The sequence below is a fragment of the Magnolia sinica genome, chromosome 7, assembly GCF_029962835.1.
Source record: "Magnolia sinica isolate HGM2019 chromosome 7, MsV1, whole genome shotgun sequence".
In the NCBI taxonomy this organism is placed as follows: Eukaryota; Viridiplantae; Streptophyta; class Magnoliopsida; order Magnoliales; family Magnoliaceae; genus Magnolia; species Magnolia sinica.
In genome coordinates, this window is record NC_080579.1 from 9,227,229 (window position 1) to 9,250,256 (window position 23,028).

The 23,028-nt window shown below is 43.8% G+C and overlaps 1 protein-coding gene across 1 annotated transcript; it reads right to left on the reverse strand.

Annotated features, from left to right (window-relative positions):
* Positions 1-10,513: 10,513 nt before the first annotated feature.
* LOC131251013 (F-box protein At2g32560-like) lies at positions 10,514-15,515 on the reverse strand. Its single transcript, XM_058251457.1, has 5 exons — positions 14,614-15,515; positions 13,618-13,697; positions 13,231-13,409; positions 12,320-12,394; positions 10,514-10,762 (listed from the first exon to the last, which is right to left on the reverse strand). Exons 1-5 carry the CDS (start codon positions 15,265-15,267, stop codon positions 10,575-10,577), a joined length of 1,176 nt encoding a protein of 391 aa, XP_058107440.1. The 5' UTR covers positions 15,268-15,515; the 3' UTR covers positions 10,514-10,574.
* Between the last annotated feature and the right edge of the window lie 7,513 nt (positions 15,516-23,028).

Sequence of the window (23,028 nt, forward strand, 5' to 3'; positions counted from 1 at the left end):
ATTAAATCCTGCATAAGTGTTATGTTGTGCCTAATGCCCTTGAAGAGCATGGAGTGACATGATGTCGTGAGGTTATAGAGGAATTATATGATCTGTAGTCGGCATCTTTGCTCTACGTGACGACTCGACTCAGCAAACTTGAATCGTCTGACTCCATTTCAACGGAGCGGGTGAGTCGATCCGAATCGAGTTGACTTTGTCCAATCCAAACTCAAACTGAATCGAGTTCGGGTCACCTAGTAACTCTACTCGACCCGAAAACCGACTCGAAATCCAACTCGGTACTGACTCGGCTCGATCCGAAATTCGACTCATGCATATATGTAAAAAAAAAAACTAGGTTTTAAGTTGTTGGAGAGGTTGCAATTCCGGCAAGTAAATCTAGGTTTTGAGTTGTGATTTTAGCTCGGGGATACTTGCTGCACTTGACTCGACTTGACCTGACTCTGTACTTGTGACTGGGTCGGACTCAGTCCAGATTAGTCTAGGCTAGACCTGGACTCGGATTGTGTCAGGCATGCTGGACTCAGTACAGAGTTGGGTCAAGTTCGGGTCAGGCCCATTTCAAAACCGGATCGAGTTGGGTCAGCCCTAACTCGGTCTGACTCGACTCGATGCCCAACTCTATCCACAGGTCCTATCTGGGCCACACTTTGGTGGATATGTAGATCCACGGAGGTGGGTGGATCCCTGTGGGGCCCACCCTGTTGTATGTGCCTATCCATTTTGACAGCTCATTTTATGGCATGTTTCAAAAAATGAAGTAGATCCAAATCTCAGGGCGACCACACCACAGGAAAAAGTGGTGATTGAGCATTAAAAACTTCTCGTGGGCTACAAAAGTTTTGGATCAAGCTGATATTTGTAGTCCCCTCATTCAGGTCTTTGTGATCTTATCAATAGGTTGGATAGCAAATGAACATTCCAGTGGCCCTGCAAAGTTTTTAATGGTGGGTGTGTGATCCACCTAAGATTTGGATCTGCTTTATTTTCGGGAGCATGCCCTAAAATGAGCTGTCAAAATGGATGGCATGGATGTAAGGCACATACAACATGGTGGGGCACACAGTCAGGGATCCATAGAAGCTGCACCCGAAAACCTGGGTCCCACTTGTCATATAATTCCTCCTTAAAAAGTGATTAGCAGCAAACAAACAACTTTCAGACTAGTTTTACTTTTGGTGGTGAGAAGTTAGGTATAACAACAGACATGCTTCTAAAGTGAGAGCTTTTACAATTTTTATGTTGGATTCAAAGCAACTTTGCTTTTTCATCAAGACAAGTGCATGTGCTTAGATTCTTTACTTCAACCCTGCATTCATCATCTTGAAAAAGATTAGAAAAAAGTAGAACAAAATCAATCAGGTAGAAAGATTCGCTGAGTCGGGAAACTTATATTTTTTAAGGCCATTAATCAATCAATCAATCAAGTGCCCGCAAAACCGATAATTGGTCTAGAGCTTGAAATCTCTGATTGAATTCTTAAAACAAAAAACTTGAAATGGTACTTGCAATATTCAATTTCGATATTCGGGAATTTGGAAACTGAACTACCTTGGGCTTCTTTAATATTGAACTCTTTTTAAGCTTCAAGCCAATTCAGATCTTGGACTCTCGTCGAGTCCGGTTAGAGCTGTGAGTTCTTAGAACTTGTCTTGCATTGGAAAGCTTTTTTTGAACAGGACAGATCAAAATATACATGGTCTAGGTAGTGTGACACACCACTTCAGATCATCCAAGCTTCCATGCCATGACTGTCAGTGAGCCAATTGGTTAATTGGCCAACTGTGTGATAGGTATCAATTAGCAATGAGGGTGCCAAGTTTGGAGGGGTCATTTTATTTTCAGGGATTTTTGAGGGAATGGATTCGAAATTTAGGTCATTTTGTTTTCCGGGATTTTGGAGGGAATGGATTCAAAATCTAAATTTATTGAGGACCGTGTGGAAGCAAACCAAATGAAATCAAACGCTAGCAAAAGCACACAGAGACCGCATGAGTTTTATGTGGAAAAAGCCTCGCAGGAAAAAAAACCACGGCACAAAGCGACAAGTAATCCACTATGAAATGGTATTGCAAGAGATGGATGGACTTGTTGATCCAAACAACCCGAAATCCTTTCTCAAAACCTTAGCTTTGCTCTGGAACACTTGAGAAACATCTTAGATTTCACTTAGAATACCCTAATCTCGATTACATTCGATATATATACTATCACAATTAGAATTTGAAACAACTCATGTACTTACACAATTTTGCACGCACCGTCAATGGGACCTTTGATGACATTAACAACTATTGAATACCAATCAATGTGATGCAGGACATGAAATTTAAATATGATATACAAAATTTCAGGCTTAGATCATACTAATTCAAAAACATTCACATAATAATTCCACATCCCACACAAAAGCTTAAACATTCAAATAAGGGGAATTTGAGTGGGTCCAGGCCTACACAGGCTACGACTGAATCAGTAAAATTATGGACCAAACGATGCTCAAAGGGAAATAGAAATCAGCCACACATGCACAACAATCAGTCCCTAATTCAAGGGATTCCTCAATTTCAATTCAAGGAACCCTAAGGCGACGAAAGGGGTAAATAAATTAATGATAATGCAATCTAGGGTTAGGATTAGGAAAATAGGTATGAAAATGGAGAAAATAAGGAGGAAACCTGAACCTAGGATAGTTCGTGCATGCGGATAGCGGGCTAGGCCTGGCGCACGTGCGAGCGTGGCTTGATTTCCCAAACCGACTCCTAGTGTCTGGTCAGTAGAGCTGGGCATATTTGATCCGATCCGCTGGATCCGACCCGATTAGACCCGATCCGACCCGTTCCAAACCGAACCGACGACCTGGATCGGTGCGGATCGGGTAGGGGCATTCAGATCCGACATTTTTTCTGATCAAGATCAGGTTGTGGTCAATCCGGACCGATCCGATCCGAAAACCCAATCCAAATGGATCCGAACCGACCCATCCGGGGTAGTTCTTATCAGTAATTTTATTTTTTTCCAGTGGTATGGTCCACTTAGAGCTTTGGATATGCATCAATTTTGGGTTTAACCACTGAAATATATGAAAAAACGAATGGATGGTGTGGATAAACCACATGTATTCACGGTGGGCTCCAACAAAGTTTACTTAGTATAATAGCAAGAGGTTTGCTGGTGCACCATACACAGCTATATAGCTGCTGTAGGATAGGATAGCTAATGTAGGCTATAGGTTATAGCTGGAGGTGCATGTCGTGCGAAGACGAGCACTAACACTCCCTCGAGCTCTGAGTTGTACTAACGGTTCAAAGGAGTTCAAAGTTAAATGGACCCCATAGTGATGTATTTATTATATCTACACCGTTCATCTATTTTTAGAGATCATTTTAGAACATTATTAAAAAATTAATCATATCCAAAGATCATATGGACCACACCACAAATAGCAGTGAAGATAATGATTTTCACCGTTAAACAATTCGTAGGGCCCACCATAATGTTTATTTTCCATCCAATCTGTTCATCAGGTCACAAAGACCTGAATTAAGAGGCAAAACAAATTTCAAATTGATCCAAAACTTCTGTGAGGCTTGTGACCCCAAAAAAGCTTTCAATGGTAGACGTTAAATCCCCACTGCTTTTTTCAGTGTGGTCCACTTGATGGTTAGATCTACCTTATTTTTTGTCTCAAGCCTTAAAACTACCTCGCCAAATGGATGGACGGTTTGGATATAACACACGTTCTATGATAAGACCCACCTAACATAATCGCAGCAATGAAGGAACTTTCGTGCATGACATGCTGCAGTCTGCACGCCGTGTATAGCACGTAAATGCCTGTAGTGCCTCGAGCTCCGAGTTGTACGAACGACTTAAATGGGAACGGAGTGGTTGGTGGTTTGTGGGCCCCAAAATGATGTATATGTTTGATCCATGCCGTCCATCTATTTTTCCAGGTCATTTTATAGTGTGAGACAAAAAACGAAGTTTATCCAGATCTCAAGTGGAACACATTACTGGAAATAGTGTTGAATGAGCGTTGACCATTAAAAAACTTTTGGGTGCCATAAAAGTTTTGGATCAATCTATTCTTTATTTTTTCCATTCATCTGGACCTTTATGACCTAATCAATAGATTGGATTTCAAATAAACTTTGCATTGGGCATTAAGAGGATTTTAATTGTGGATATCCAATCACTATTGTTTTCTTGTGGTGTGGTCCACCTGAGATTTATATCCCTCTTACATTTTGGGTCAAGTGCTAAAATGATCTTTAAAAATGGATGAATGGAATGGATTACAAACACACATCATGATGGGTCCCACAGAGCACCGACCACCAGCCCCATGGCTGGTGGCAGGGGGAGTGGCCAATCCATTTCAAATGAGATTAACATCACATAGGCCCCACACTGAAGTATTTATTATATCCATACCGTTTATCCATTTTTCATGATCATTTTAGAGCATTTGGAAAAAAACAAATCATATCTAAAGCTCAAATGAATCACACTGAAAATAGCAGCGAGGATAATGATTTTCACCGTTGAAAAAAACTGATCCGAATCGTACCCAACCCGATCCGACTCGGTTTCCCTAACCGAGTCAAACTCGGTCCGGGTCAGGCCAATTGTGTGTTGGATCGGTTTAAGTCTTGTGTCCCGGACTCGGTCCCGGATCGGATCGGGTTCGGATTAGGCCAGCTACATTTCGGACCGAATCGAGTTGGATAGAATCCGATCCGACTCGGTTCGATGCCCAACTCTACTGGTCAGCCAGGGGAGGACTCCAAAACCCTTGATTTTCAGCTCGATCCGAGATGCGGTCTGTGTGTGGTGCTCCGCCAAAGTTTCAGCCCTTATTGTAACATCCTAAATTTTCACTGTTTTGAATTTCCAAAAATCCTTGAAATTTTTTTTAATTAACTTATATGATCACTTACTGACCATAATTAGCACTCAACGTTAGCTTATACATGAGTGGTCCAGTCTGGTCACAATCAGACCGTGTGCAAGCCATCAAGTCAGATGATCGGTTTGTACTCAGCAATAGCTTGTGTAGGCCGTGCAGCAGCCGAGGAAGGTCAAAAAAATCTAAAAATTTGGAAAAACATAGATCTCACTGGGTTTGTGGTCCATCAAGGACCATGGACCCAGTGGACACCCAGAAATAAACTATTTAGGCCGTCCCAATGGCACTTGCCAAATGCAACTCACCAATGCCAGAATTGGATTCTGGCACTGGTAAATAAAACTAGGATTTCAGGTATGTCAGCCATCGGATTTCTTTCAAATTTACGGTGAAGGTCTAATGTATTTGTCTACGCCCGCCCACAAAATCTGAGTCCCGATCATGGCACGGTGATCGTTGATCACGAATCAGACCCGTGCGACCAAACCCCATATCCAATCGTCCCCAAATTTTGCATGGCCCTTCATCGGGCCATGGAGCACCTATCCTATAAGTTTCATGGCCAGAAGGCCACCAGAACTGCCCCGATTCTCCAAACAAACTCTAGACCGCTCATTGGCGGGCCACTAGTTCCAAAATTATAGAATAATGTCTATCTTACTGGGCTTGACGCCCATCGCGGGAGTCGAACCGAGGTACTGTCCAGAACCGCTCAACTTAAGCCGAAGGATGAGTGTATGAGAAGTGCAAATACCCTAAAGAAAGGAGTTGGAACTTAAGTGAATTAAGTCGTCTACTCTTATGCAAAGTTGAGGATTTCGGACCGCCGGTCTGTGATCAAACTTCACACGTGGAGTAAGGATATTTCCATGCTCATATCCGTATAGTCGTGGCCCCGATCGACCATTGGTGACCGTTGAAAAGACTTCTAATCATATCTGTCGATCGACGCATCCAAATGGTGGGCCAATCATGTTCATACGTAGATCATCATTAGGGCTAACTATCCTACGGTGTATATCAATATGTACACCTCATAGTGGGCCCTAGAGCTTAGAAAGATCCTCCCATAGGTCTAGTATAGTAAAAACCCAACACTTGGGGCCATTTCCACCAAATCTGGCATTATAAAAGGGCCCCATTTGGGCACCCCCTCTCCCCATACGATTTTGCCCTAGAAGAGAGAGAAGAGAGAAAGGGGAGAAGAGGAGGAGAAAGAGAGAGGAAGAAGAGAGTGAAGGAGGGTGTTGTTGATGGTGGGGCCCAAGGAAGCTCAACCTTGCAACTCTCTACCCCTTCTCCAAGGAAATCCCTACACCACAACCACAAGAATCGTCCGTTGGTCGTCTAGGTAAAATCCCTCATCCATTTTTCTTGAAATCCATGTATTGAGAAGAGATTGACATGGATTTTAACATACAAATGCTTGCTTTAGGGATTCCGGCCGTTCAACCCCAAAAAAATCCATCTTCCTAGGTCGTCTTCCAAGCCTTCAATAATCCGGAGGTGCAGACTATTGTTCTTAGGTGGCCTAGCACCAATTTTAGTACGAGCTTAATGATTTTGATTGCTTGGATGTTATATTTGAAAGTCTAGGGAAACCCTAGGAATTGTATGTTGGTTGGAATGGTATGGATTTACATGTTTGGCTCTCTCTTATGATGTCGTTCGTGTTTCTCACATGATTTGGTGTATGGATGATCATATGCTCATGCCGTGTTGATTTTTTTTATGTTGTTGCTTCATATTATGTATGATTTCATTACTCTTATGTATATGATTTCCTAAGATGGAGGAAGTGCTTAACTCCCTTACACACACCCACATCTCACATGCACTTGTTTCATGATACTGTTAGCCTTGTTTGCCATGAGAATTTGAATTGTATGTGAGAAGTATGAGGATATGATGTTGTTTATGCTAGATGATACATTGGTAGTCGGCATGCTAGGAATCACTATTTGTACCCTTGGGTTGGTGAGGAACATGAGGAGAGACGGTAGTCCCATCGGTAGGACTATATCAGGGCTAGACCCGTGGGTTTGGGCGGGAGTGTTCGGGTGGCTGTAGTTCGACTACATAGGTCCTTTGCACCCGATGTCACTCGTCGCACGCTCGCCTGACTCATGCGGTCTAGCATACTATCTGACCAACCTTATTTGTTAACCCTATTTGCTCACACATGTATGGAACCTGGAACACCCTATAACCGTTGTAGCCCATCAATAACCCACTTGAAATTGGTCTACAGCCTCGTGAGTTGGGCATGGTGGAATGAGACACTATGTCCAAACTGTCGGCTTACGTTAGGGTACCGCGCCTCCCCGTAGTGACCGCGAGCGATCCCTTTCTCTTGGCACTCCTCATGTGCTTGAAGTCGGGGATGAGGAACCCGACGGGATCACGGACCGCGGGGTCTCGGCTTCACGCATTGAGGGGTCTTGGCCTCGTAACCAGTTTAGGGCGTTGATACGTGGGGTGTACCGGAATCCCCAATCTGCTGGATGAATGGACCTAACTAATAACTTTGCTAATACGATCGCATTGCATCGCACTAGTTAGGGTGGCGATTCGGCAGTCGAGGTCGCACTGAGGGAGTGTTGTCATACGCGATCGTTAGATGGAGTCGCTCGAGGGAGCGTTGTGGCGAGGGCATGCATCATATCATCCTGCATGCATGCGCATTAATAAGATTAGTGATGCTTATGCTTGACTGCTTTTCATTGAGGTCATATTATAATTGATGCCTGTGATAACTTAAGATTAATAGCACCCACTGAGTTGATCACTCACTCCCATTCTGGGATGGTGTTTTAAAACACCAACCAGACCCGTTCATAGATGTAGGTGACTCAAGGCTTGAGGAGCCTGGTGAGGCGAGTTTCGAGGAGGAGGACGAGTTATCCTACTTCTAGTTGATGGACGGTTCTCCGCCAGCTTGAGAGGCGGAATTGGATTGCTGAGCAGGGGGCTCAATTTTATTCCTTTTTGGACTTACTATTCTTTGCGATTTTGTTGGGTAGCATCTTATGTGACCCATGTATTCTTTTGGACATGTATATATATATATATATATATATATATATATATATATATATATATATATATATATATATTTGTATTCGGTCTCTTTCATTTCAGTGGACTTGTGTGGATGTACTTCATGTTCTAGGAGATTCCAGGCTGCGCATTTAGACTGGATCGCATATTAATGAAAATTGGCTATAAGTGACCCCGGGAACTCGGGAGTTGAGTATATGCACGACCCCCGATTTCCAGGGTGTTACACTTATGCAGGGCCAGATTATGAAAACTGGCTGTAGGGAGAAGAACTGCTGAAAAAACTGGCGGCTTCGAAGTGAAGATGATCGTAGAGAGGGGGGTATATGGATGATAGGCGATAGGGGCGGATTGTGTTAGATGTGGCTTCGCACCATGGTAGTTGGTCCTTTGATGAAGGGAGGGCTTCGCACCCACTTGAATTTTTGCATAACTCTGAATTTCAGAGAGTAGAAAATAAACGCCACAATTTTTTTTATTAGCTTCAATCAATCAAAAGAACTACAAGGGGTGCCTATTTATAAGAAAACCCTATACCCTAAAACTCGCGTCATGTGCGCAACTTATTACTTGGCGATGAAGTAAACCAAAATAAAAATCAATCAAAAAAATCTAAAGCATTCATGATGTTCTAAATAACATAAATAAATAAAATCTAAAATATGAACTTAATCCGACTAGTGTGCCATGATCATGAGATCCCATGATGGGCTTTTCTTGACTATTAGGCCCACTCTTTTGAATCAAAACTTTGTCTTTTAACTACGAGGCCCTTCCTGAACATCGTCATCGATCCAGATTGACGGTGGGACCCTCCTTCTTCTCGCATACATACGTAGGGGGCGGCGTGCGTGCTCGTGTGCGCGTGATATCCCCATCACGATGACATCAAGAAGCAATTCCAAAACTATCTAACGAGTAAATGAATTTTTTTCGAATTTTCTTGGTGGCATCGAGTGGTCTTTTGATGGCATTGACGGACCCTTGATCTCAGTTGGATTGAAGACATCTACAACAAAATCAACCCTTTTAAAACACGTTTGGAGGAGTTAAAATAAGAAAAAAAAAATGTTATTTTGGAATCCTTGTGAATTGTTGTTGTGCAAAATCTAAAATCCTCCTTTTGTTACACCAGTTGTGTATGGCGCTTGGCACACTTGCACTTAGAATAATACATGTGGCATAGGTTAGCTGGGAAGCAGATTGCGTACTAAAGAACCCAATATGCTTAAGCATACTAAGTAAACTTTTTGGGGGCCATCATAGATGTGTCTTTATCCACACCGGCCATCTGTTTTTCCAGGTCATTTTAGGACATAAGCCCAAAATCGAAGCATATCAAAAGCTTGAGTGGACCACACCACAAGAAACAGTGGGAATAATGATTTCCACCATTGAAACCTTCCTAGGGCCCCACAGTGATATTTATTTGTCATACAACCTGTTCATAAGGTCACACAGACATGGATGAAGGGAAAACACAAATATCAGCTTGATCCAAAACCCTTGTATTCCCTAAGAAGTTTTCATGCTAGACGTTCAATTCACACTATTTACTTTGGTGTGGTCCACTTGAGCTTTGGATATGCTTCAATTTTGGCTCAATCCGTAAAATGATGGACAACATGGATAAAAGACTTAAATCATGGCGGGCCCCACAGGGTTTACTGAGTAAAGACTTAAATCATGGTGGCCCCCACAGAGTTTACTGAGTACACAATCCGCTTCCATTTAGCTGCATCTAGACCCCAACTGTCACTAATCTACAGTCCCAAGTTCACATTGGTTATGTTGGAAAATCTAAGACTATTACATCGTCTCATTCATTTCCACATGAATATACACTATAATTCTAAGTCAAAATCCAATTACCAAATATAATTTCTAGATTTCATAGGATTCAAAATCCAAGCTTCCAAACACACCTAAATGTTTCAAAATCTCAAGGATTCAAGTCTCCTGATATCAACGCTGGCAAGCGACCCCTCCGACACACCCTTTTCTACTTTTTCATGATATGGTAGTGCAAGGGTCCTAAGTCATGCCTTGGTGGTAGACGCACAAGAGTTTCAACACAAGGTCATGGGTTCGAGTACCCATTGTGGTGAAATCCTACTGTGGTGTGAGTGCGTCAGGTGTGAATAAAACAAAAAAAAATGACCTGGTAGTGCCTATTTTCACTATTGTATTAAAGCGTGTACCTATCAAACAGGTGCATGTAAACATCAATCTCCCTCAGAAAATATCAAAATCAAAACGCCCATGTATGAAACAGAACCGAAAATACAATGAAACGCGGCGCAAAATGCAAATCTACTAACATGTGAAAATGCTGTTATTTGTTAATTTCACAATCAACAATAAGAAACTCCAATTGGGCAATAGATACTATCGAAATTTAACCATATAGTAGTATGACCAAGTAAATATGTTACATTGAATTCACATTTATTCTAAATATGGGATTTTGCATGGCCCGTGGCCCACATGAAAGGGCTATCAACGATACCGACTTGCCAAAAAAAAAAAAACATTCATTAACATGAAGTAGGAGCTTCGTATTATACTCTCATATCCGTCTGCACCGTGGCCCACCAACCTATTCCAAGACATGGGTGGGCCACAGCTGCTTCCACATCGCTCTCTCCTCCATGGTGTGCAGTTTCCTGATTCCTCCGTAAAACCCGTCTGTTTCGTTGCCTTCTTCCTGATGGTCTTTTCTATTTATGGCTGTTCGCCTCCACCGCGAACCGGGGGTGTATTGGTTGAACTCCAGCATCACAGTATCTGCCAGCATGGGGTTTTAGAAATTGAAATGCGGAGCGCTATAATATAGAAGCTTTAAGTAAACTTGCATTAAAATACAATTACATTTTTAATGCTAAGGGAAATGTGTGTAGAATGGAGAAAGCAAATCATATCAAGAACTTCCAAAGGGATGAGTCAACTGGTTCTAATTAAGAAGTACTCTATTATCATTTTTGAATATCTAGGAAGGGATATTGCAATTGAGTCTTTTGTGAAAGAGTTAGCAGTTATCTCCCTCTTCGGCTGAGTTTTTAGAGCAATTTGCTTGATGCTTCTTAGATGGCAAGTATGGTTTTTTGTTTTTTGTTTTAAAATTAAAAAGAGTTGTTTTTCTTTGACGATCTTTGGTTCATGGAGAACAAATGATCACAAGAGCTTTCAACTAGAAATGTTACTTCTCTTGATTTTATTACAATTGATTTTGCTTCAAGCCCAACTAAAGAATACCGTGTGTGTGCCACTTATAGTGGCATACACCTATTTTTGGAGGGCTTTTTCCTATATCTAGGGAAAGGCTCACGAAAAAAAGAAAAGAAAAGGCCCAACTAAAATTGATGTAGTCACAATTCGGACTAGGGAATTTGCTCTAAAGAAAGGGGGACTAACCATCTTTTAGACATTTCACTTTGTTGCTACTTAATTATTGCAATCTAATTGAGTTGCACATCCAAACACAGTTATAGGGAGTTTTTTTTTTTTTTTTTTTGCTAGACTGAAATGAATGACAGTCCTATTCACTACCATGGTTTTAAGACTCGGATGAGTCCAAGTTGACTTGGATTTGGAACTACCCAACCGGTTCGATACCACAAGTCCCCACCCAAGTCACCCCCAACTCGGGCAAGTCGACCCAATTCAGCTTTGACTTGGACGAGCCCGAGTCACTGAGCTTTTTAACCATGTTCACTACAGAGGAAGTGGCAAAAGAGGAGGTGTCACCATTTCAATTCATATTGACAAGTAAAACCCTAATTGCAATTCCATGCATTCCAAAGCTGGCCTGAAATGACTGTAATTTCAGTTTGGGGATAGATGTTGGTTAAGAACGGTTTGGCGCCGGCCCCCAGTTGGGTTGTTTCCCAACATTGCAATTAAATTCATCATATGCAGTCTTAACATCAAACATGCTCTTGGGAATATTATTAATTGAATGAAAATTTGCGAAGATCTCTTGCATCTAGAATGCTTGTTATGTAAGTCATGCATAACAAATTGAAATAAATTCAATCAATAAAATGCCTTGTTTACACATGCAGGAACAGGAATGTAGACCGCCGGGTCTTGATCTGGTCGTGATCTGCCCAAGCCAGAAGTGAATCAGAACTGTGGAGCAAAGGATGTTTTCAATCACTGAACTCACTTACGATGGGACTCTATGACAGTAAAGATTTCTTGTGCTGATTCGAGTCTCGAAGCATGCAATGAAATTTCAAATCTTGAACTGTTTGATTATCCAATTAAAATCCAAATTCTAGATGAAAGAACATGGACAAGATCAAGAAAAAAGGCCAAAAGGGTATGCTTTGATTTTCTCACCACTGCTATGACAGTAACAGAGATTCCCGTTTCCATCGCAGAGCTCCAAGTGACCCACAACCCCATACCACCAGCCTGCCATGTGATACATTTCAGATATTATCAAATTGCACATCTAAATGAAGAAATGGAGTAAATTTATTGCTCGAAGCTAAGTAAAACTGCGTTTGGATGTCCGATCAAATTGAATTACGACAATGCAATTCAATCAAGAGAAAATGACCAAGCTGTGTCTAGTTATGTAAAGCTGCATTTGGATGTCCGATCGAATTGAATTATGACAATGCAATTCATTCAAAAGCAAATGACCAAGCTGGGTCTAGTTGTGTAAAGTTGCATTTGGATGTCCGATTGAATTGAATTACGACAATACAATTCAATCAAGAGCAAATGACCAAGCTGGGTCTAGTTATGTAAAGCTGCATTTGGAAGTCCGATCGAATTGAATTTCATAATGCAATTTAATCAAGAGCAAATGACCAAGATGAGTCTAGTTATGTAAAGCTGCATTTGGATGTCCGATCGAATTGAATTTCAACAATGCAATTTAATCAAGAGCAAGTGACCAAGCTGGGTCTAGTTATGTAAAGCTGCGTTTGGATGTCCCATTGAATTGAATTACAACAATGCAATTCAATCAAGAGCAAATGACCAAGCTGGCTCTAGACCTTGAAACACATGAAACTGCAATTAGGGGCATGCTTGTCCTTATGAATTGAAATGGTGCCTTCCCCACTTTGTTTAATTTCCTATATCATGAATTGACAGAATCGCATTTCAGTTCAAAGAAGCATCCAAACACACTCTAAAATCACAAGTCGAACTAAATGTCTTGAGACTCAAAACGAAATCAAAACTTACAGAATAAGTAAATTATAAAAATGTGAATGGTGTGGATTTCAAGTACAAACCATAAGGAAATTCGTTGCTCCTTCTCCACTGAATCTCAATATGATCGCCGGGCCGTAAATCATCCAAACAGTCTGAGACATGAAGTTCATGTGCAGGAGTCCTCACAGGTGGAGGTCTTAGTCTCTCCCACTTCACTCCTTCCTCTATCTCCATATTCCTCCGCCCATGAGGTGGGTACCTATATGGAAAGGAAATCATCTGAAGGTGAACACAGGTCCAACAATCTCATAAACACACCTCTAAAGAAACTGCTAATATTTCGAAAGATCGAATTGGTATTTCGGTGTGCTTTTGTAAAGATAAGAATTAAATAATCACGTCCGATGACTAATCTCATTAATGAAAGTCTGTAATAAACGGATGGTGATCTTTTCAAGCACATGTACCTTGCATGAAAGGTGTCCGTGCAGCTATCGTAACTGAGTTTCGCATCGTAACATGACAGCATAAACCCAACTTGCCCATACTGCAGAGAAGCATGCGCGATTAAGCGACACCAACTAAATTTAAAAGATCATAGAATTCACCAGGCTAGAGTTTCGTATTGCCCATATACACCTCTACATGCAACAAGGCCTACTAAATGGCCATGTGTATGTATCGCCTGAGCTGTGCATCAGGTGGGACCCACCATGTAAATGACCCTGCTCGAAAATGAAACCGGCCAATTCATCAGGTGGGCAACACATACATGGAAACAACAGGTGGTTGAAAAAAAATCTCAAAGGTTCACATCCGACTAGGATCTCTCTCCCCTGATGAATTTGGCCTTCCTGATTTCTGGGCAAGATTGTCTACATGGTGTTGCCCACCTGATGGATAGTTCAGATGTTCCACATGCTTGCCGGTGGCCACGTGTAGAGGTGCATCTGCACTTTGCGAATTTTCATATAAGCCTAGTCTTTTCTGGAACACACCAAATACTACATGAATCATATCATAGGAAGAAACATCAAAGACCGTCCCCAACGCAACAAAATCAGATCTTTAAGCATACAAAACTAGAAAAAAGGCTGCAATTCGATGCACTGATGATTTGAATTATGATTACTTGAGCAAATATACAAATTGCTTTTTTCCTTCTCAAGTATTCACATCAAAATGACTAGGCTCCAAATTACAATTATATTAATTTTCAAATGGTATGCGATTTGGATGCAATGTCCTCATTGCAATTGAAGGAAACAACACTAAAATTCGGTCGTTTCCTCTTTACTGAAATGAAATTTCAGAAATCAATTCAGTTTTGCATCCAAACACAGCCGTGGTATCTGATAAAAACCGATAACTCAAGCTTAAGACACTTAAGAGATTAGAAAACAATCAATAAATACAGAAAACATGGAAAATCGCAGAAGGAATTCGGTTCATTATCAATATACCTGACGATTATAGACCTGAGCTGGGAACCAGAACTTGCCGCTTTCAAGTGAGAGATAGCAGGCCATGATTGAATCTGCAGGCGAAGAACTCCTCGGCTTGAAACCACTGTCGATCTTTGATTTGAGCCACGAAACATGCCACATACAAGATAAAGACCCAAGCCAACCTCTAGATTTCCCCACATCTAAAGCACCTAAATCTCTCCTCGTTGCGATAAACAACTGCCATTCCCCATAAGCGGCGTGGCTCATCACTCTACCCCACTTCTCACTCATGTGCTTTTTCCATAGATGGTCGCTCCGACACCGATCCCTCAAAGATCTACAGACGCATGCCATGTTATACAAAGCGGACGGTGGGAGCTTCCCCAAGATGGATTCTAATGGCAATTCAGGCAAATCCAATATCGTAAACTCCTCCGACACCTCCACATTCTCCACTTTTGGGAGGCTCTTCTTCTCCACATTCTTCTTGAAAGACATTGTCGATGAAAATCTAAGGACACTCAACTGGCGCACGAACGCACAAGCCAATTCTCGCAAGAGCAAGCCCAATAACAATATCATTTCATTCACCCATGACGGGAAAGGCAGGAGAGAAAATGAATTGGAGAGGATGAGAAAGGAGAGGCAAGATATTAAGAAGAAAAGCATCAGATAAGGGAGATTCTCAAATGGGTCAATTCAATTTTTGCATAGAAGTTTAAAAGATTATATCAAGAACCCAATTGAGTAAAAGCAATGATGATCATTACAAAAAAAAAAAAAAACCAAAATCCAAAAAACAAAAAGAGAGAGGATTGCCTACTGATGCAGTGTATGTCAGTGTGACGAAGCCCACTAAGCCTACTGGCGGGCCCGCTAAAGGCGTTATTAAAAAAGAACAGATGATTATAAACACCGAAACAGAAACAAGGCCGCGGTAGATGCAGCTACGTCAAAAGAGGGACATCAGACACTCCAGAGAGTTGTTAAGATTAAAAAACACAGCAGCCAATGCTTTTTCCTCACATTGCTGGCATCTGGATACAGTGAATCTCTGGTAAATCTCTGTCTGCAGATGTCGGACTGTATGATGACAGGCGGGACAGCTGTAAATCAGAGAGATCCAATCAATTGCAATTCTCAGTTGAAGATTCCAGATCTGTCATTGGCGTCTGGTTACATGGGGATCTGATGGGATTAGCCCATTGTCTGTGCATTCACAGACCCATATCTCAAAATCTCTGGATTTCAAGAAAAACCAACAACACCAAAATCCAAAATAAGAACAGAAATTGAAAAATCAAGCAAAAATACGAAGTGGGTTGTTGAGAATTGGACTAGATTAGGTACAACAAACATCCAAACATGAAAGAGAACAAAGCCCAAACCGACTACAAGAGACAAAAACTGAAAAAAAAAGAAAAGGAAGATGGTGGGGGAGGGAGATGATGAAGTGGGGCCCACCTTACTTCATCCAAATCTCCATCACTGACCACCAAATCCACCTCCTACCACCTCAATCTGTCCCAAAGAAAAGAACCCAGATCTCAGAAATTCTTAAATAATCAGAAATAAAAATAAAAATGGAGGAGTGTCTTATGGTCGTTGGGCTGCTTTTCTGACTCCCAGCCAACTTCATTTGAAAGGCGTACTACAAGATGCTCGGCTCACCAGTGAAAAAATGTAGACCGTTGGGATGACCTCAGGTCAATCAAGTGGGGTGGAGTAAAAAAAGACTGGTAGCTCGCAGGAGTATTTTTAAATTGTAGCTTGCAGAGCCTACTTTGCATGTGAAGCTCACACTCAGTTATCGTAGCCGTTCATTGATCATCCAATATGAAATTGATTAGGCGATCCAGTGATCTCCACCATGCAAATGAATATATATTAATCGTACGGAGAGTATCACTGGTTTTTTTTGGTTCTATGAACCACCTATGATGGGATATATTGAGTGAATGGATCCGATCATAGAATATGGGCCCCATTTACAGTGGGTGCTAGAAGGATTATATATTCATGTAGTCATGCAGACTACTGAACCGGACTCGTCGGTGCAATCGGCAGGAACGGCAAGGTAAGCCTGGAACGGGAAGTTGAGAGTTACAAGCGAATTCCAGCGCGTACAATTTTTAGGTATTCGCTTCAGATATTGATAATGTAGCTGACCTCGTCGAAATCTAAACCGTTCATTTTAATAAATTAGAATATTATTCTTAGATCTTTAATGCTATCATTTCAAAATATAGAAGGATGGACACAATGATCAACGGTTTGTATTTGGCGTATACTTACAGTTTATATGATTAGTTAAATGATGAACGTTCCGGATTGAGCACATTTATATCAATTTAGCACGTGTGAGGTGAAGCTCTCTCTACATCTTACATGATCGAATACAGTTGGCGAATCCTCAAGTTCGATCGTTTGGCTCGGCCATATGATGCCCCGTAGCTTTCACCGACCGATGCGTGATCGATGAAATGATTATTTTGAGGCCGATTTTTAACGTAATAGCCACGTAGAAGAGTAATTCCAAAATAGTCCTATGTCTTGTGAGGGGATGAGTCTTTGGGTTGATTTTTAAAGACAAAATTATCTTTCCCCACCACCTACTGCATCCTTACCTATGATGGGAGTTTCGAAAAAGGGACGGTGATACCCATGAAAACAACGCTCAGGCCCATCCTTGGCTGATTTGATATATTTGTTCAATTGGCTGATTTGATATATTTGTTCAATTTGAGGCAGGTTTGGATATTGGATGGCATTGATTTCATCTTCATCTGAAGCATTTGTAGCCACTAATATAGAGAACCGTGACATTTATTTGTTGGATTATTTATTCTGATATGATACATGTTGATGCAAAAATCTGGTTCGTCCTCTTAGACCTTCATATACCTGCATGGAAAGAGGACAAAGGAGACCCTGGCTTGAGCAGGGGACCCTCCGATGCCAAAGTCAGGCATGGATTCCGGGTCTAAATGTATTGAGGAGTTTTGAGAAAGAATTTTTGCCTACCTCACAGGACGATGGAGGTTCCTCTTTTATAGCTGCTGGATCATTTAATCGTACGAGGATTCTTCTCCTGATATCGTGTGTGGGATCCTCTCCTGGTATCACGGAGATAGGATCGTGCCCATCTCCAGTCTTCATCCGATCCCGTGAGCTTCGGGGTCGGGGATCTTATCCCAAGATATTCGGGATGAGGCTTTAACTTGCGCTGGTCGATCCGATAAGAAGATCGGCCCGATGCATGCCCGGATCGCTGATGTGTCGTCCGAACCGACTTAACTTCTGTCTCGGTTTAGTGAACCATGCCTCAGATCTGACACATCTTTTGGCGACCCGAGGCATTAAGTCCGAGTCTCCGAACTCTGTATCTTTTGCCCCCAGCAGTAAGCCCCCTTACTCCGTGTGTTTCATATGACACTTAGGAGTAGCGAGTTTTGAGTCGGTTCATAACTTAGTCCGAGACAATAAGTAGTCATTTAATGCATTCTGTGTCGCCTTTGACGGGAGACGGTTCAGTTTCTGACATCGCATGCGCCGACAGCCGTCAAATCGCTCACCCCGCCAATGAGGGTTGGACACGTAGCAAGGGCATTATTGTCGTCAGTCGACGTGCGCCATGTGTCGAGTGGGGGAGTCGATGCAGGCGTCGAATCATTTCCCCATTAATTGCTTCCGCCACATGGCAATCTTATAAAACGGTGGGGGTCCCGCATTTCGAACTTCTACTGTCATTCCCGCTTTGCATTTCCTTTGGAGCTTTTTCGGTCTTTCGTCTTCTTCCTTTCCTCTTTCTTAACTGTCAGCGGCTCCTTTCGCCATTTCTGTTTTCCTTCCTCCCTCCGGTGAGTCTCCCCTTCCTCTTTATTTAGTGATAATGGCGGCTAGAGGTTCTCGAAGTCCCCAGGAGGGAGTTTCCGGAGATGAAGGCGAAGCGCAACATTTTTGGAACGTTGCGGAATCGCCTTCCTTACTGACAGAGATAGCAGTTGATGCGAACGCTGCTTTTCTTTCTGAGAGGGTCACTGAAGCTCCGGCGGAGCGCCCTGCTTCCGTTGATCCTTCTCGTGGTGGGTCGTCTTTAATAACCCGCCCGGGAAGGCCTAATTTTTCAAGGGATATGGAGGAAGAAGAGGAGGAGGAAGAGGAAATACTGATTGCCGAGGGAACCTCTGGGCCGGTTCCTGTTGATAAGTCGGCACACGCCGAGTCTGAAGGAGAAGGATCGGGGGATGATCTAAGCGGCCCGGTTCCTTCAGTTTTAACTGAGGCAGATTTAGACAGAATCTGAATCGGATATCACATCCCCGAATCGGTTATCACTTATCTCCCCCGTCCGAATGACTTGCCGGATCATCCTCCTGCTGGGGCGGTCGCGATCTACCAAGTCTCGATGCAATGCGGCTTGCGTCTGCCCCTTCAGGCCATTGTCCGGGGAGTTTTATCTCGTATTCAGATTGCCCCGGGGCAAATAGTTCCGAATGGGTGGAGGAACTTATTCGGGTGTGCGGTGTTGTGGGCTGAGATGGAACAGCCACCGCTAACAGTTGACGAATTTCTCCACTTATACCAAGTGCGCGTGAACCCGAACTACCCCGGCTTTTATGTCTTCGCTGCTTGGCGGGGCGGAGGCGGCTCCCTAATAACTGACCCTCCCACTTCCAACAAACATTGGAGAGAACGTTGGTTTTGGGCCTGCGGTCGCTGGGAGACGGCTGAGTCCGGGTCCTGCGAGGCTGGTGTTCCTCGGGCGTTCCAGAGAGCAAGTGACTTGGGTCTTCTCTCTTGCCCTTCTTTATTTTTGTAGTATTCTGAGTCTGACGGGCTTGTGTCTGGCAGATATTCCGAAGAAGCAGCAGAAGCTCGGCTCCAGTGCTTCAGCTCGGATCAAAGAGTTGAGGACGTTGGATCTGACAGATAGGTCCTGGAAGGTGCTCTTACAGCCGGAGCGTCTTCATCTCGCAGGTCTAGACTCGGCCGTCACAGGTAAATGAAAATGTATCTTCATGTATCTTCTGAATTTTTCCTGACTTACTTCGTTTTTTTTAATATTATTTTTAGATTTGCCCGAAGCTCGACCCCATCTCAGGATTGTTCCCGAATCGGCCCCCTCGAAAATGACTGGAGCTCGTCCTCCTCTTAGGGCGGTTTCGAAGTTAAAGGCTCATCCGCGATCAGTTCTTCTGTCGGAGCCTCGGCCGCCGAAGAGACAAAGAGTGGTGCGGAAGGAGGAGCCTGCGAGTTCTTCTGCCCCTACTGTCGTCGTAATTTCTGACCCGGAAGAAAGGGTGGAAGTGACGGTGGCCGCAGCCTCGGAACCTCAGGCGGCACCCGACTCGGGACACGTTGCGACGGATGTTCCGAGACAGGAGGAAGAGACTAGGGCTGCGTCTTCCAGAGGGGAAGAAGAGACGAGGACTGCATCCTCCAGAGGGGAGGAAACGAACCAAGAAGGGCCCTCCGTCCTGCAGAAGGTGGTGTCGGGGATGGTTCCCTAGGCCTTAGCCCATGGGGGCGAAAAAGGGTTCATCAGTCTCTACAACGCTCCTTCATCGCAAACCATCGGCCATGCAGCAAGGGTGCTTTTTGAACTCCCTCCCTGCTTGGTTAAGGCCAGCAAAGAGTTATCTTCGACTCGTCGGCTGCAGACTCTTCTGTCGGAGCCGAAGGGCGACGCGAGGATGCCGAAACTCGGGTCGGCGTTCTGATAGGCGAGGCGGCCCTTCCCCGGAAAGCTGCCGTGACTGCAATAAGAGAAGTCCGAGGCGGCTTCCTCCAGGAGAGCCCTTGATGAAGCGAAAGTCGAGGTTACTCGGGTATTGGCTCTCCTTTCCAGAGCTGAAGAAGAGAACCGACGAGTTCTCGCAGTCCATGCTTCTTGTGCAGATGACTTGGCTCGGGCTAAGCTTGAGGCGGCGGGGCATATTCAGCAGGCCAACGAGAAGACTCGGGAGGCTGAGAAGGCTAGGGACCAAGCCGTCCAAGCTTTCCTTGAGTCAGCGGAGTTCGAGGATGAGAGGGATCGCTTGTTCCAAAGCGGATTTCTGGAATGTGTCAAAGATAAAGAAATCTTTTCCTGACCTTGATCTCTCAGAAATCGAGGGTGGAGGAGTCTCGGAATCTGAGAATCCGGACGCCGCTGCTGAAGTCACTGCTGGGGATGAGGCCGGTACATGCGAGAATGCTTCGGGTACCGTTCCTACCGGAGGACAGTAACCAGGGCCCCTTGTGTTTTTTTTTTTAAATCGATGTATTCAAATGTTGTACTCGCATATGGTTGATGAATGAAAGAAAACGCTTAGTTTTATTCATTTGACTTGGCTTTAATCTTTCTTAGTTCAGAGTCTTTAAACATTAAGGATAGTAAATCTTGAGGTGCTCAGCGTTCCAAGGATGAGGCAATGATTGTCCGTTTAGATCTTCTAGCCGATACATTCCTGGTCGGATGGTGCCCGAGACGATATAGGGTCCTTCCCAATTGGGTCCCAACGTACCCGATCCAAATTCCTTGGTATTGGAAAATACTTTTCGGAGAACCATATCTCCCATTCGAAACTTCCTGATCTTAACTTGGGTATTGTAGAACCGAGCCACTTGTCGTTGCCGTGCCTCCGTGCGCAGCCGCGCCACTTCCTTTGTTCGTCCAGAAGGTCGAGCCCGAGTGTAAGGAGTTCTTCATTTTCTTCCGCATTGAACGAAGTGATTTGAGCAGAAGGTAATCCGATTTCAACGGGAGTGACGGCTTCCGAGCCATACGCGAGTGAAAAGGGAGTTTCTCCTGTGGCGGTTTGAGCTGTAGTTCGGTAAGCCCAAAGAATTTTCGGGAGCTCTTCGGCCCATGCTCCTTTGGCCCGGTCAAGCTTGGTCCGAAGATGTTGCTTGATAATCTTGTTAACCGCCTCAACTTGTCCGTTAGTTTGAGGATGATGAGGTGAAGAATAGACGTTTCTGATTCCGAGGTTGTCGCACATCTCGCGAAAGCTCCTATTATCAAATTGCCTTCCATTGTCTGTAATAATGGTACGGGGTACTCCGAATCGGCAGATAATATTTTTCCATACAAACTCGATGATCTTCTGCTTGGTTATTTTAGGTAATGGCTCTGCCTCGGCCCACTTCGTGAAATAATCCACTGCTACCACAGCAAACTTGGTCTGACCTTTTTCCATAGGGAGTGGACCTATGATGTCGACACCCCACTGTGCGAAGGGCCAGGGACCAGTCATCGGCGTCAGTGCCTCGGGGGCTTGCCTCGGAATTACCGCAAACCATTGACATTTGTCGCATTTTTGGACGAGCTTGCGAGCGTCGTGTTGGATAGTGGGCCAGTAATATCCCTGTCGTAGGACCTTGTGGGCGAGAGATCGCCCTCCAGAGTGATTTCCGCAGATTCCTTCATGGATTTCACGTAATACATAGTTCGCCTCACTGGGTTTGAGGCACCGCAGCAACGGAGTGTAGTAACCTTTCTTATAGAGGATTCCGTTGAGTATGGTGTAACGGGAGGCTCGGATCTTAACTCGTCGAGCCTCGGCACGATCTTCAGGCAGCTTTCCCTTGTCAAGGTATTGGCGGATTGGATCGATCCAGGATGGTTCCGAGTCGATTGTATTGACGGCCTCGCTAATTGGTTCATTTATACTCGGCTTATCGACGTATTCGACAGGGACGGACCTGGGTATATCATCTTCATCGGTGGAGGCGAGCTTTGCTAATAAATCGGCTTTGCCGTTTTCTGTACGAGGGATCCGAGTGACACGACAGAGTTGAAATCCATTGATAAGTTCTTTCGCTTTCTCCACGTATGCTCTCAATTGGTCTTTCCGTGTCTGGTATACACCGGTAACTTGATTAACAACCAACTGAGAATCGCTGAAAACACTTAGGTGCGTGACTCCCATGCTAGCGGCGAGTCGGAGGCCGAGTAACAATGCTTCATATTCTGCTATATTGTTCGACGCTTGGAATCCAAGTCGTAAGGCATACTGTATATAGGTATGATCGGGGGTTTCCAGCACAACCCCAGCCCCACTTGCCTTCGAGTTGGAAGAACCGTCGACAAACAGTTTCCAGGGAATAGGGCAGGGTAGGGTCGGGGGAGTGGTCATTGCTGGAACTGCAACATCCTTTGGCATATCGTTGGCCGGGAGTTCGGTTGGTGGTGTTCCTTCGGCAATAAAATCAGCTACGGCTTGCCCTTTGATTGCTACCTTCGGTCTGTATTGAATGTCAAACTCACTCAGTTCGATAGCCCACTTCGTGAGTCGGCCGGAAGCTTTTGGTTTCTGCAATACCTGGCGAAGTGGAAGATCGGTCATCACGATGATGGTATGAGCATGGAAATACGGCCTGAGTCGGCGAGAGGAAGTTATTAAAGCCAAGGCCACTTTTTCCAAGCTTGGGTATCTCGTTTCT